Below are 16,144 nucleotides of genomic sequence, written 5' to 3' on the forward strand. Positions count from 1 at the left end.
ACAACAGAACAATATTAGAGGCCTGATCATAGAAAATAGCTGTAATCCCAGTCTTAAAATGCATACTTTAAATGGTAAGGATAATAAGGATTCCCTTCCCTTAAAAATAAGATCCTTGCAATGCATTATGTTAAAATTACATCTGTGTGGGTTTTTTTTGGGGGGGACTCTGTTTTTCCTCCTAGGTCACAATGCTTTATCCATCCATTTTTCTCACATGCCCTTCTTTTTTGGTTCCCAGGGAGCTGGTCTTGAGGCCAGAAGCATTGGGCACAAGGCTACTATTGGCAGGGATGTTTCACAAGTCTCAATTCATGTGTGTTACATCAAGTGGCAACTCTAAATTGGTCCATTGTGGCTGAGTTCATGAGTGTACCATGTGATTTGTAAGTACCTTATCTAGGGCTGATTCCTGTCTTGTGCCTAAACATACTAAAATAGGGTCTGACCCCTCATGATAGGGAATAATATACAGTGCATCCAGAAAGTATTCACAGTGCATCACTTTTTCCACATTTTGTTATGTTACAGCCTTATTCCAAAATGAATTAAATTCATTTTTTCCTCAGAATTCTACACACAACACCCCATAATGACAACGTGAAAAAAGTTTACTTGAGGTTTTTAAAAATTTATTAAAAATAAAAAAAACTGAGAAATCACATGTGCATAAGTATTCACAGTCTTTGCTCAATACTTTGTCGATGCACCTTTGGCAGCAATTACAGCCTCAAGTCTTTTTGAATATGATGCCACAAGCTTGGCACACCTATCCTTGGCCAGTTTCGACCATTCCTCTTTGCAGCACCTCTCACGCTCCATCAGGATGGATGGGAAGCGTCAGTGCACAGCCATTTTAAGATCTCTCCAGAGATGTTCAATCGGATTCAAGTCTGGGCTCTGTCTGGGTCACTCAGGGACATTCACAGAGTTGTCCTGAAGCCACTCCTTTGATATCTTGGCTGTGTGCTTTGGGTCCTTGTCCTGCTGAAAGATGAACCGTCGCCCCAGTCTGAGGTCAAGAGTGCTCTGGAGCAGGTTTTTATCCAGGATGTCTCTGTACATTGCTGTAGTCATCTTTCCCTTTATCCTGACTACTCTCCCAGTTCCTGCCGCTGAAAAACATTCCCACAGCATGATGCTGCTGCCACCACCATGCTTCACTGTAGAGATGGTATTGGCCTGGTGATGAGCAGTGCCTGGTTTCCTCCAAACATGACGCCTGGCATTCACACCAAAGAGTTCAATCTTTGTCTCATCAGACCAGAGAATTTTGTTTCTCATGGTCTGAGAGTCCTAGAGGTGCCTTTTGGCAAACTCCAGGCAGGCTGCCATGTGCCTTTTACTAAGGAGTGGCTTCTGTCTGGCCACTTTACCATACAGGCCTGATTGGTGGATTGCTACAGAGATGGTTGTCCTTCTGGAAGGTTCTCCTCTCTACACAGAGGACCTCTGGAGCTCTGACAGAGTGACCATCGGGTTCTTGGTCACCTCCTTGACTAAGGCTCTTCTCCCCCGATCACTCAGTTTAGATGGCCGGCCAGCTCTAGGAAGAGTCCTGGTGGGTTTGAACTTCTTCCACTTATGGATGATGGAGGCCACTGTGCTCATTGAGACCTTCAAAGCAGCAAAAATTTTTCTGTAACCTTTCCCAGATTTGTGCCTCGAGACAATCCTGTCTCGGAGGTCTACAGACAATTCCTTTGACTTCATGCTTGGTTTGTGCTCTGACATGAACTGTCAACTGTGGGACCTTATATAGACAGGTGTGTACCTTTCCAAATCATGTCCAATCAACTGAATTTACCACAGGTGGACTCCAATGAAGCTGCAGAAACATCTCAAGGATGATCAGGGGAACCAGGATGCCCCTGAGCTCAATTCTGAGCTTCATGGCAAAGGCTGTGAATACTTATGTACATGTACTTTCTCAATTTTTTTATTTTTAATACATTTGCAAAAACCTCAAGTAAACGTTTTTCATGTTGTCATTATGGGGTGTTGTGTGTAGAATTCTGAGGAAAAAAAATGAATTTAATCCATTTTGGAATAAGGCTGTAACATAACAAAATGTGGAAAAAGTGATGCGCTGTGAATACTTTCCGGATGCACTGTAATATTGTTAATTCTTCTAGGATGATACACGAGGCAGTAGTCAAGGAAATTCATTGCTGTATGTTAAAAAGCAACCATCCAAACTAGGGAGGATTGGAGCCTCATAATTGAATTGACATCTACACTGCTGTGTCAGGGACATGGTGGAACAGTGGTTAGTGGTACTACTTTACAGTTTCATTGACTGAAACTTGATTTCTTGCCATCTTTCTATTCATGTGAGGTTTGCACCTTCTCCTTTTGCAAAGGTGGTGTATCTCCAGGTATTCTAGTTTTAAATCCAGAAATGGGGAGGTTAGGTTGATTCACAGCCCACAGTTGTCCCCAACATGAGTAAGTATGGGTGTTCATGACTGTACCATAGGAATAATAAGTGTTGTGTTCAGTTCTGTTACAATAGGCTCCGGCTCCCAGTTGTTGTGGTATCTTAGAATAGGAAGTTTTTTCCAGAAAAACAGAACAGATTATTTCAGTGGCACACATCAAATTTAGTCTTTCTTTAGAGCTATGCAGAAGAATAGTCAGGGACTAGACAAAGGTTGAAACTCAAGACATTAGATTGCTTACAAAAGTACTAGTGTAAAACTAATAGTCTAAAGCAAACTGTTCTTTAAATAAATCAGGTTTAGTGTTGTTTTTACATAACAGACCATCTTACATATCATGGCTGCCATAATCTTACAGGTTACATGACGCATGTATCATTTGCCTAACAACCATGCAGCGTCATAGCAACCAGACACACAAAAAGGTGGTGTCACTGTGAACAAACCCTGCTTTGGAAAATAAAGGATCTGAAAACTTGATGAACAGTGCAGAAGTGGAAATTATGGATACTTTAGAGTTCACTTGCAACAGAAGTTAAGAGTGAGTCACCTGCAAAAGAAGAAATATATTTTCTATCTAAATGAAGCTTTTATTCTTTCTAAGTCTATCAAATCATTGCTTGTCTTTGTGCAAACAGGGCAGAGCCAGTGAAATAGGGAGTCTGCAAAATTGTATCCAGATGAGGGCAAAACCTCTGTGGAGACAACAGTCTGTGAATAAATATCCATCCATCCATCTCCTAAATGTGTTTATGCTGAGTAGGATTGTGCTGAAACTAGAAAGTAAGCACAGGGGGCAAGGAGGGACAATCCCTAGATGAGGCACCACTCCATTGCAGAGTTTTACACAATGACACACACATCTGGGCCAATTTAGTATCTCTAATCGACCTAACCTGCAGGTATTTAAATTGTGGGAGGAAACAAGAACACCCTGAGAAGAACATGCACAGTCTATGAAGAGAGGATCCAGGCTATGAATCCTGGCCTTCTTGTTCCAAGGCAGCATCACTACCACTATGCTACCATGCCACCCAAGAATAAACATATGAGCCTAAAAAATTCTAAATTAACCAAAAAAGCTCCCAAAGTACAGAGAAATAAGGTGACATCTATTTGTTTTCTATAATTAGATACCAGATAATCACACCATCAGGAGTACACACGTAGAGAAAATGTAAAAAGGAGACAAACACTGTTCATTAATAGACAACAACAGTTGAAAGACAGTCTAAATGAAGTTCAGACAGACTAAACCAAGAATATTTAAAAACATACAGTATTTCTGCAAACAAAATAAATATGGAAGAACCCAAGACTGTAAGGCATTATATGCATGCATCCACTTGCAGATTTCCTTTAATTTAGTTTTATGTGTTAGGGAGATAGAGCTTATCTCCACAATCTGGGTACATTATTGGACCAACACTGGAAGAGATGCCAGGCAATTACAGGCCACAAAAATATTTGTTCTATTGATCAAATTTATCTAACCTTCTAGTACTTTTCAAGTTCCCTGAGTTTACAGTGCTACACCTACAGGTTAGCTTGGTATATAATTATACTTATATGTCCTGATTTAGTATTTAATAGGACAGAACTCAACTTATTGCATTAATTTATGGCTGACATAAATAATGGTGACCCAAAACACATTGTTATATTCAAAATGTGTAGCAGCTGCACAAAAATTTGACTTTTAGATTTTTTTTTTTACTTTTTTAAAGTCAGGGGGTTTTACTAAATGCCTTCACAATTCTGAGGCAAAAAGATAACATTTAGGATGTTTGATGAGTTGTAAACAAACAAACTACCCTAAATGCAGTGGAAAATCCATTACAGTCAATGTTGGGTCAAATTGTCCTGAAAGACATGGAAAAGCAAAAAAAATTGAAGCTGTACAAATTATGAGATATTTAACTTTTTTCACTGCTCATTAATATGGGGAAATACGATAAAAGATACAAAGTTTCATTCTGTACAGATGGAATTTATGGTGCTTTTACATTTCAAACTCAAAAATGAGTCAAACTTGACCCAAAGACATTGTAAGGCAGGATGATGAAAAATCAAAACCTATCCTGACAGCACAAGACTCAACTTAGATGAGATGTCAGTCCACTGTATGGTGCAATTATACACACATACACTATTTATACACAACTTTGAATTATGGGAGGAAAATGGAATACCTGAAAAAATCCATGTGACTAAGAGGAGAACACAAAAATAGTACCCTGACTTGGTACTGAACCCTAGTGCCTGGGGCTATGGCACTACAGCACATGCTCAGATATATTGTGAAGGATACAACAATATTGTCAACTATAGATTTTATGAAATATCTACTGTAAATACATTTTTAGTGATTGCTTTTGCATTATAATATGTCATAGTAGAAGATTTTAATTCTGCTTGCACTATCTTGCCTCACAGCCATGTCCTTTCAGGCTTAAGTGTTAAGTTTGTTCTCCCTTTTTTCACCTCCTGCATTTCTGGTACAAGTCAAAGGAACAAAGTTACTTTGTTTTGTGTCCCGTAATGTTCCCAGTGTATGCAAGTGAGTCTCTCCTGTGGTGTATTAACATCTCATTTAGTGATGCTTTCCACTTGTTTTCACTGACAGCTCCATGCACATTAAGAGTGGAGATAAAAACCTGTTCTCTGATATGGAATAGATTGGGCTAGGTTATGTGATGTAAGGACATGACCGTTTTAGTTGATACCATTTTTGGGGATAATTATGCACTAGTTTAGCCTATATCACATACCTAAAACATTTGCAAACCCTCTGTCATAATAAAGTAATAGCTGACATCACTTTACTATACACACTGTTTTTAAAAGAAAACTTACTACAGTCAGGAAAATTGTTTTACTTGTTAAAGCCAGTCAGTCTCCCGTTCTCAGACCTGCTTATTCAGCTCAGAGTGACAAGGGGACATCAGAGCCAATCCCAGTAAGCTGGAGCACAAATGAGGAAATATCCCTGGATATGGATCCAGTCTACTACACATCAACACTAATTTAGAGTCACCAATTAACTTAACATGCATGTCTTAGGGATGTGGGAGGAAAACACAGCACAAGCAGAAGTTGGAAACTCCACATGGCCAAATACTGGGGAAGGAATCTGAACTCTAAAAGCTGGATCTGTGAAACAACTCTGCTAACCAATGCTAATATCTGAGCTGCCAATCTGCTCTTCACATACTTTAATGCAGAAATTAATATGGATGTTAAAAAGACAGTTCTCAAAAATAGCAACCATCTAATAACGAATAATACTTGTGGAATTTGCAATAATATATACTGTATATGACCTTCTCCACCCAATGCCAGCCTGGGTTGTATTGATTCACAACTTTTTTTTAAAACCCTATGCCTTGTTCATTTCTTCCTCGTAAATTAATTGTTTTTGGTTCATGGGCATTTGCTTGGTGTGGCTAGCAGCCTCAGGAAAGGCTTAAACCACAGTAAATCATATTCTATAGCTGCCGCCGAGCACAAAAGCCTGACCATGAAAGCAGGGCATAAATTGATTAGCACAAAAGCAACATTTTCTTCTTCTATATTGTGCACCTTGTATTATTACACTTCAACATAAAACTCTAAATTGCCCTAGTATGACTGAATAAAGTTATTTGCGTCTACATATGCCATAGGATGGAAGATGCCTTGTTAATGGTTGATACCCAACTTGTGTTTTTGTGCTTCTGAGTTAAGCTTTAGCTCCCTGCCTCCCTTAAAACTAAACATAATACAAATATGCAGCTTGTTTAAAAGTAACTAGTATATGTACATATAATAAAGAAGAAAAGCTCAAGATTTCCAGGATACAGGAAATTCTGGGCAAGAATGATTCCCCAATGGCCTGCATTTCTTTGCATGAATATATTACTAAGAGACTTGAACCACTTTTCTAATGAGCACTTTACTGAAAAGACTGTCCAGGTGCGTGTATAAAAATTAAGAATGGAGTTGGGGATTAATTTACAACCTTTATGAATTTGGAATACCAAGAAATAATCAAGGATCTCTGTTTCTGCAGCATAGCACAAATATAACATAATCTAGTATTTTCAAACCCACTTAATCACATTCATTGTTATGTGAGGCAACAGCCTATCCAGGCAGGAATGAAGCCCTGGAGAAGACACTAATCCATCACAAAGCCCACTCCTACGCACATCAATACTCAAACAAGACCAATTTGGAATTACCAGCTCATCTAAGTCTGTAGAATGTTTACTGTTCATTCATCAAAACTCCTTGAACCTGGCTTAAAAACCCATACTCATTTATTACAGTTGGTCCCACCACACCTCTTCAACGATTTCTGCAATCTCATTTCATCTTTACAAAATCTTTGCAATGAAACTTGAGTATGTCAGTTATTCAGAGAAAAATGCCAGCAGTCAAGCTGGAGTTTATTAACAAACCATGAAGCCTGAATCAAACAGTGGATGGAGGGGTTGCAAGTACATACCTACTAATTAATTCAGTCATTGAGTTATTTCATATGGCATCTTTAACACCATATATCATCACAAGGCATTAAACAGAACAAGCACAATTACAAAACAGCAACGGATATACAAACTCATCATCCTTAAGTTAATTTTCCGTACTTGCATTTCCAATTCTGGGCGTGAGGAGTCATTGCAGGTGAGTAGAGTCATTCCAAGAGCATCAGGCACACAGATACCAATACAGTACTGGATGGGGTGCTTATTCAATAAAATTAGGATATTAAAAATGCAGGGACAAGAGCTACTAGTAAAATACAGTATTGGAACTGTCTGGACGGGATGCCAGTTAATCGCATGGTATCCTCACTCACTCACTCCAGGGGGCATTAGAATTCCCAGTTTACCTAACCTGCACGTCTTTGGGATATGGGAGCATGCGCAAGGTACACTGTGACAAACGTTCAGCAATCACAGCAGAGAAAGTGCCTCAGGATATCGTCGATAAATATATTCACTTTGTTTTAATACAATGGGTCTCAGGGGGCTGGCATCGGGCACGAAGCAGAAAATACCTCTAGACAATTGACAGACTCACTTGATGATAATAATACTGGTTTAAAAATAGTTCAAGGCTGACACGCTCACTTGTATATAATAATATCGGGTAATAAAGAGATAACCACGGGTTAACACTCTCAATTTCCAAAGTGGTGCACACAAGGCAGAAAATAAGGACGGGAAAGCAGCACATAGACCACCAAAAGAATATTCGCATTTTCCAGGGCATTTATTCGAGCGTTACCAACATTGTCAATGTGGAGTAGTTGCCTAACTAAACTACGAGAAACCCAGAAGCCCCAAGTGAGGCCCCAACTCTTATCGTCAAGTTGCGAGTTTCTCTTGTACATACTAACCTCAACGATCTGAACTTGCGTTCGTAACCATTTCCGATACACACACCAGCCTTACTGTCTGACTAAATAAAGCAGCGTCCTGTACGTTGTCAGGTCCTAGAAGCGGTGTGTACGAATTATTCCCAACTTGCACACCAGCGCCTCCCCAAGTAGAATCTTCCACAAATGTATTCATTGCTACAGTAGTAAAAGTGGTTAGTATACGTTTTTTGAATTTTCTAGAAAGATAACTTATTCAGTAGGGACAACCATGTTACTGTGCATTTAACAGGACCTTCTTATAGTTGCGTGCTCATCCCATGTCATTGTCAGCTCGACAGCGCCCCTGTAATGAAGGCGGCTAAGCACGGGGACCGTAGTCTACGGCGTATAGGTCGCTTATGAGCACTAACCTGTCCCCCTCCGCCTCCCTGCCGAAGCTCTTCATTTGATCCAGCCAAGCCGAGATGGCAGCGCTCTGTAAATCAGACTGGTAGGGGGCAATATCCTCCCGATCAAGGCACACAGTGGCCGGCCCGCCGCCGTCTTATTTGCCTGTTAAGGAGGAGGCGGTGGTCATTCATTGTGATTTTACTGCGGAAATTGTATGTGGACCTAATCCCTACAATGACAGTTGGGAGGTGCAGTCTATGAGAAGGTCGTCTGTCTGTGTGTCACTACAGAGAAGACAGTGAAACCTTCCCCTACGGCAAGAGACCTAAAAAATGAGGAGCCGCAGCAACTCAGGAGTGAGACTTGATGGCTATGCCAGGCTGGTACAGCAAACCATTCTCTGTCATCAGGTCGGTGCGATGTTTTGTTTGTTTTCTTAAACGATTTAAGCATTGTTATTTCGTAACTGTTGGCATTAGTAAGGTACCCAATGTGGGGTGCGCAGCTTTCATTTTTAAATGGTACAGTTTGAGAAGCCAGTTCCTTATGTAGTCCATGTTCACCATTCTTGTACCGGGAAGTGCGTCCTGGTAATGTGATCAATTATTTATGTAGCTAATTTCAACGAGAAAAGGTAATACTTTCAGGTACACGTTGAAAACTGACCAAGTGATTTGCCCTGAACAACTAAATGGACACAGTTCAAAAACATGCAGTTTGACTTACTGACAGCATGAAATTGCTCCGCTGTGAGTGGCCCCACAGTTCTATAAAAGCTAATTTACCTTTTCCTGACTTCTTCAATTATAGCAAATTTTAGGTACTGAATATTTTCAAGTCTTATGCAAAAAATCCAAAAGTAGACAAAGGGCACCTGAGTGAACAAATAACCCAATTTTAAATCCATTTCATTTATCTAATAAACAAAGCTTTCCAACACCACTGATATTTTGTGAAAACCTAGTTAAATCAAACTAATTAAAAGGCTAATGAAAGTCGGTTGACTGAATACAAACAGATTTCAATATGGTCATCCCTGCTCAATGTAAATTTATTTTGACCTTTACTGTCAGAGTCAATGTGGATGCACAAAGGTTCAACAAGTTCATGATGCTGCAATTCATGGAAATTCCTAAAGGGATCATGGAAAAAAATCTGTCTGAAAAGGGCTACAAACATATTTCTAAGGCTCTGGGACTACAGCAAAAAACAATGAGAGCCATAATCTCCAAATGGAAAACACTTGAAACAGAACTGAATTTTCCCAGGAGTACCTGGCCTATGAAAATTACGCCATGATCAAAGAATGCAATCATCCAGGAAGAACATTCTAAGAACTGCTGGCTTCTATGGTTCAGTAAAGATCAGTGTTCATGACCTCAAAAATCAGAAAAGCACAGGGCAAAAATGGGCTTAATTGACAAAACAGGTGTGTTAAGTAATGCTGCCTGAGGCAAGGAATATTTTTGCCCTACCCAATATTCTTACTAGGCATGAGCTGATACATACACATACTGTATAATGCCTTAATATCTGTATCCACAGGGTTCATAATAAAATATTTCCATGATAAAACACATCCTCGGAACAGTGGGGAAAATAATAAATAAATACTTTTATTCTTAAAGAAATGTTAAAAAAAGTGAAACTAATTAGCTTAATATCAATTAAACACAAAAAGGCTTTAAAACAATATCCATCTATACATTTTCACTGGTTCAGTTTAAACCAAATATATATTTTTATTACTTTTGTAATGTCACAATTGAATGCAAAATGAACATTGACTGTTTTACTCCTCCTGCATTTTTCTCCAAATGCCTCCAAATACAGTTAGTCCTGCAAGCTTAAAGGCACCTGCCCTTTGTAACTAAACACTTTATTTGAAAACTTAAGAGACATTACATTGTACACGTGACTGACACCTTAGAAACATCCCAGAAATGAATACAATTTTATAAAATGACAGTCAATGCATACGCAGTACAATATGTGAAAAATCAGTGAAATTAACTTCAATATCAGTTACAGCGCTATGGCTTTGAAATACACAAGTGCTGTTTTGATACTCAAGACACTTTCAGTGCCACAATGAGGTGCGAAATGTAGTTCTGTGACATTTGAAAGTTTTAAAATGAAATTTTAAAGACAGTATATAAATTAGGTGATTGAAATGTATGTAACTTTTATGGTTCATACTTGTGTTTCATTTTTTTGTGTTATTATTTTACAATTAAAAAAAAAAGAAACACTTGTATGAAGATGCCACCCGCATTGTCTCACACCACACGCCAGCCCTGTTCATTGGAGAGAGTATCAAGGTGGAAGCTAACTAAGAAGAAAATAGATGTACTTCTTCCATTTGCTAGAAACACATGGATTATCTACAGTCCTTCAGGGATATTATTATCTCTACATATACTGTAACACAAAACTTAAGCATTTTGGACAATATGGTCTCATTATGTCTGGTGTAAGTGAAACACAGCATTGCACAGTAGAAACATAATATTAACAGTCAAACATGGTGGAGGTAATATGATAGTGTGGGGATGCTTTGCTTCTTTAGGACGTGGATGATTTGCTGTAATTGTAGGAACCAGGAATTCTGCTCTGTATCAAGAATAATCTTAAAAGAGAATGTATCACCATATGTCTATAAGATGAAGCTGATCTAAAAGTGATCCAAAACAAATTAAAAAGTACATGTGGCTGTTAAGAAAAGACATTAAACATAGTTAAAGAAGTTTAGACCTATACAAAATAGAGAAAAACCACCAATATTTATGAATTTAAGCAGTTCTACATGGAAGAGCAGGCAAACTTTTCGCCATAGTGATGTGAAAGGCTGATTTTGAATTATAGAAAGCATTTGGTTGCAGTCATTGTAGTTAAAGGTGACTAATCCAGTTTTTATATGTAAGTGGAATTGCCTTTTCATAAATGCCATTTGGTGCTGGATAACTTGCTTATTCAATACATTCATCCATCCATCCATTATCCAACCCCTATATCCTAACTATAGGGTTACGGGGGTCTGCTGGAGCCAATCCCAGCCAACACAGGGCGCAAGGTAGGAAACAAACCCTGGGCAGGAAGTCAGCCCACCGCAGGGCACACACACACACACACCAGGGCACACACACACACACACCAAGCACACACTAGGGACAATTTAGAATCGCAGTGCTACCCACTGTGCCACCGTGCCAAACTTATTCAATACATGATATAAGAAAAATGTGGTATTGTTTCACTCATATGTGCTTCAATAAATATTAGATTTTGTTTGAAGACATCCAGTGCTAGAATGTGTGTGATTTTCATTGTTGGTATGAATGATGTAATTCTGCTGGTACTACAGCAGCCCAGTTAAGTGTCAAAGTTTTGAGTTCTTGTATCAATATTCAGGTTTTACAACCCCTTTTCAGTCAAGGTAGCCTTACTGAAAAATACACATTCCTAAACCTGGTTTAATGGATGGATGGATAACACCAGAGTCTGTTCAGTGATGTCCATTGTTTCTTTAGGGATATTTCATTTACTGTAAATAGCTTTCATTGTTTGAACTTAACCTTCTGTGGACTTCCAGTGCTAAAAAAGTAAGATGAGTCTTTGTACTTAACAGATATGTTTTAAATACTAAACAAAGTGACTTTGTTTGAATGGTCAATATTTGGTAATACTTCACTCTATAGTTTTTATTTCGCTCTAATAATTTTCACAATGGGCTTGGAAAAATGTTAATTTAGTCTGACAGTAGCCATTAAATTTGTGCAGATATACAGTAGGTCACGGTGCTCAGTGGGGCACTTCTCTAGCCATTTATGAAAGTGTAACTGAGTAATTCTTACATGAGATTACAATAGTTCACTCACATTCAGGTAAAGGAAGTATATTCTTTTGACATGCAATGAGATATTACTTTAAGCAAATAAATTTGTGCACTGTGGTCACTGAGCAATTCCTGTCTTTCAGCTGATAACCTAGAATGACCACCATAGTTTGGCTGTTACATTATCACAATATTATTCACTGTTATTCTCTGGGTAACATTAGATTGAGCCTTCTCTTGCTATTCTCTTGGGAGCTGCAGTGACATGTTATTTGATTTCACTAATACCATTAGCAAGTGGTTAGCAGAGTCTCAGTTTCTAGTTGTTTACCTCAATTTAGAGCAAAATTGGCGAACAGTTAATGCATGCAGATTTTCTAAGTTTCAGCCTTTCATTCATGCACACTTAGGGATTATGCAAATTTAGCCAACACCTGGCCAGTTAATGTGTACATTGGGACATTTGTATGGTGATACATTCTCACCATTCTCCAATATAAAACATTTCAAGTGATCAGTTTTTCAGTTCTGGTGGATGCATTTGCCTCATCATCATGAAAGTTGTCTTTGGTTCAAACTACTTTACTTTTAATGTTCTTTTTATTCACTCAATGTAGTTTTTAGTTTTTTTTTTTGCTTGATCTGCTGTGAATAGTGGAGCAGCATGTTCAGTGACTGTAAAATTCATAAAGTCAGAAAGAATAATTACATTCATATAGGCGAAAGATACATCCTATGGATGTGCTGGGATGCATCATTAATGATGTTTCCTGTGTTCATAGGTTGTTTCGGGTCTCACAACATCATACACCCTTGCCCAGGTGTCCCAGCCAGGGTTGATCAAACCCTGACTTGTGTCCCAGCAGCATTGAACCATGGCTCACCCCTCTTAATCCACAGCTACCTGGAGGTGCTTTCTGCTGTATCCATTGCAGCCCTGATGGCTGTCCTTCTAAGCGGCCCACTCATGCCCAGCAGGGTGTAGACTCTGTAGAGAGTGCAACTAGCGAAGCCTCTGCAGCCTACTTCCACTGGATGGCAGTGTGTTTGCCACCCCTATCTCCAGCATTATTCCAGAAGCCCCTGATATTTAATCAGCTTCCTCTCAAAAGCCTCCTCTATACCATCTTCCCAGGGCACAGTCAATTCTATCAGGGCAAGCTATTTTAAGGCCTCTGACAAAATGACAGTGTTTGTTTGCAATGATGTTGCCGGAAACTTAAGTTGCTTGCCCAGATCTACCATCATCTGGCAATTCTTAGCAGTGCAAAGTAGACCTGCAGTAGCTCTCGGCTGCAGTTTTGGCTGCTTTCCTGCCTTGACGAATGTTATCTGCTTCCTAGGCTGGACAGTGTGGCCTACTTATTGTTATGGCTGAGGAAACACTCTCAGCAGCTGCATTCTGCACGGTCATGGCACCACTGGTAGCCATCGTCCCTTAGAGCCTTTTGACAGCTGCTCAGGATGTGTTTGAGTGCCCCACTCCCAGATCGGAGTGCTCAGGAAGGAGTTTTTGCCATGCCCCATGGCTGGAGGATTGCAGGGATAGGTAAAATGTCATATACAGCATGGATTAGGGATTCAATGCACTGGGGCTCTGCTCACCAGTTGTCCATCAAAGTGAGTCTTCATTCCATTGCAATCTCCCATCTCATCCAAGGTTCCTGCTGCCTCATGCCGGCCATCCTGCCTGTTCTTTTCTCATACATTGCTGCTGTTACCTCTTCCTATATAAGCATTTGCCTCTCCTTGCCTTGGACCTTGTTGTACTGAGGTATTGGAGAGCTGCCCAATCCTGATCTTCCCATTGCCATTGCTCCCTACAGCCTTGTGCCTCATTCTCACTTCAGCTGTCTCTAGCTCCCTAGCGGCACTTATTTTCCTGTAAGTCTGGATCTCAATGCCTGCCTCTGAGACTTTGGGGTCCTATGAGTCTCTGTACTGCAATGCTTCTCTAGTATGGGAGACCTTAAACTCTTCTGTGATTCTGCTTAAAGAAAGCTGCAGAATATTATTTTTCCCACGAAGAGCTGCACTGCTCAGGCTGCATGGTAAGCCAAGCCACTTGTGAAGATTTCCACTGATTCTCCTCTCCATTGTCTCCACTGATGTAATAGGAATATCATGAACCAGCAAAGGCCAGAGGATCTGAAGCATAATGCCATATTGCAATACCCAGGCTTTGAATTTCCCAGGCTGTCAACGTTGCTGAGCCAGGTCTCCAGTATTTGATGGATTTATGGACGGCTGCCACATCTCTGAGGCTGTGGTTAAATTTTTTCCCAAACCTTTGACTGGCTTCTCATTGGTAGATGGAATCTTGGTGCCATCCAGGAAAAAATTAAACTTGTCTGAACCTCTCTTTTCAAAACAAGTGACCTTGACTTAGCAGGCTTAAAGCTCATCCTTGCCCAATTGATGAGTCTCTCCAACCCTTGGAGTATAAATCTGCTCCCTGGTACAGATGATGTGGTGACAGTGAGGTCATCTATATAGGGTCTGAAAAGAATTTTTTCCTTGGTGAAGAAAAAACAATTCATGACATTTAGCTAAACCAAGAACACTCACTGGGATGTAGGCCATACTCTACAATCAAGAGAAGACTTCACAAAAGTAAATACAGAGTGTTTACCATAATGTGAAAATCACTGGTAATCCTCAAGAACAGGAAGAGCAAATTGGACTTTGCCAGAAAATGTAAAAAAACAGTTAAGTCTGGAAGACTTTAGATGAGTGAAATTAAAAGATCAATATGCTCCTGAATGATGGATAGAGAAGAGTATGGAGAAGAGAAGAAATGTTTCATGATCTGTAGCATACCACATCTGTGAAATAAAGTGAAGGCAGTTTTATGTCATGGGCATACTGTCAATGGAAGCGGTTCACTGGTGTTTATTGATGATATGACTACTGACAAAAGTTGTAGGATGATTTCTGCAGTGTACAGGGCTGTACTGTCTGCTCAGATTGAGATAAATACTGCAAAACTGATAGGATGGTGCTTCACAGTAAAGATGGACAATGAGCCAAAACATACTATGACAGTAAACCAAGTACTTTTCAAGGCAAAGAAGTGGAATATTCTTCAATGACCCAGTCAATCAACTGACCTCAGTACAAAAGGACATCCATTTTACATGCTGAAGACAAAACTGAAGGCAGACAGTCCAACGAACAAGCAGCACCTGAAGACAGTTGCAATAAAGGTTTGGCAAAGCATCACCAGGGTGGAAGCCCAGCAATTGGAGAAGGCCATGGGTTCCAGAGTTCCAGCAGTCATTAACTGCAATGGATTTTCAACCAACTATTGAAGTGATTGTTACATTCATGATTATGTTAGTTTGTCGAAATACTTTTGAGCCCCTGAAAATGGGGGGACCAAGCATAGAAAATGGCTGTCTTTTCTAAATGGCTCATGCAATGTTTTTGTTAAATGCCTTAAATTAAAACTGCAAGTGTGCATTTCAATCACATCTAGATTTCATCATTTCAAATCCATTGTGGTAGCACATAGAGCCAAAATTATGAAAAATTGTATCACTGTCCAAAATACTTTAGTTAACACTACAGTGCTTTTAGCATTCTGTCTAGTTGAAAATGAGATACAGTATATCACAGTGACATCAGAGCAGCAGTCAATGGGAAGAACACTTGCTCACTCTCATATGAAAAACCAAAGACTTGTATACATATTGTTGGCATCTACATGTAGTACCTACATACATACATACTTACATACATAATAAGTGCTTATTTAAGGATATTGTAAATAAAGAGACTAATGATAGATAGATAGATAGACATTTTAGCATTATGATTGGATGTTCAATAAAGATATAAATATATACAGTAAATGTTTTCAGTATGTTATTTTTTAATTGAATATATTTTTATTTTCCATAGTCAGAAATGAAAGAACACACTTTTATGCCAAAAACTAAATATTTTTAATGACTTTAAATTTTTTTTCTGACTGATTTAAGTTGGCAGAGATAATGTGAAGTTACCAATGATGTTCATTTTACATTTTCTAAGGATATGTTGCGCCAAGAGTCACATTTTCTTGCAGTACATACTGTGTTTGCCTACTTGTAGAGGTCCCAGATTTCC

The 16,144-nt window shown here is 39.2% G+C and overlaps 1 protein-coding gene across 8 annotated transcripts in view; it reads left to right on the forward strand.

Annotated features, from left to right (window-relative positions):
• The first annotated feature begins 8,144 nt into the window (after positions 1–8,144).
• The window catches only part of LOC120523590 (phosphorylase b kinase regulatory subunit alpha, liver isoform-like), a 147,298-nt gene continuing 139,298 nt past the window's right edge, over positions 8,145–16,144 (forward strand). For all 8 annotated transcript variants that reach the window (XR_005632667.1, XR_005632666.1, XM_039745011.1 and 5 more), the window contains exon 1: positions 8,145–8,609. Coding sequence is in view for 6 of the 8 variants with exons in the window: in XM_039745011.1 (XP_039600945.1) it covers positions 8,532–8,609 (78 nt within the window). In the remaining 2 variants the exon portion in view is untranslated. The remainder of the gene's footprint in view (positions 8,610–16,144) is intronic.

This window comes from Polypterus senegalus, chromosome 2, assembly GCF_016835505.1.
Source record: "Polypterus senegalus isolate Bchr_013 chromosome 2, ASM1683550v1, whole genome shotgun sequence".
Classification (NCBI taxonomy): Eukaryota; Metazoa; Chordata; class Cladistia; order Polypteriformes; family Polypteridae; genus Polypterus; species Polypterus senegalus.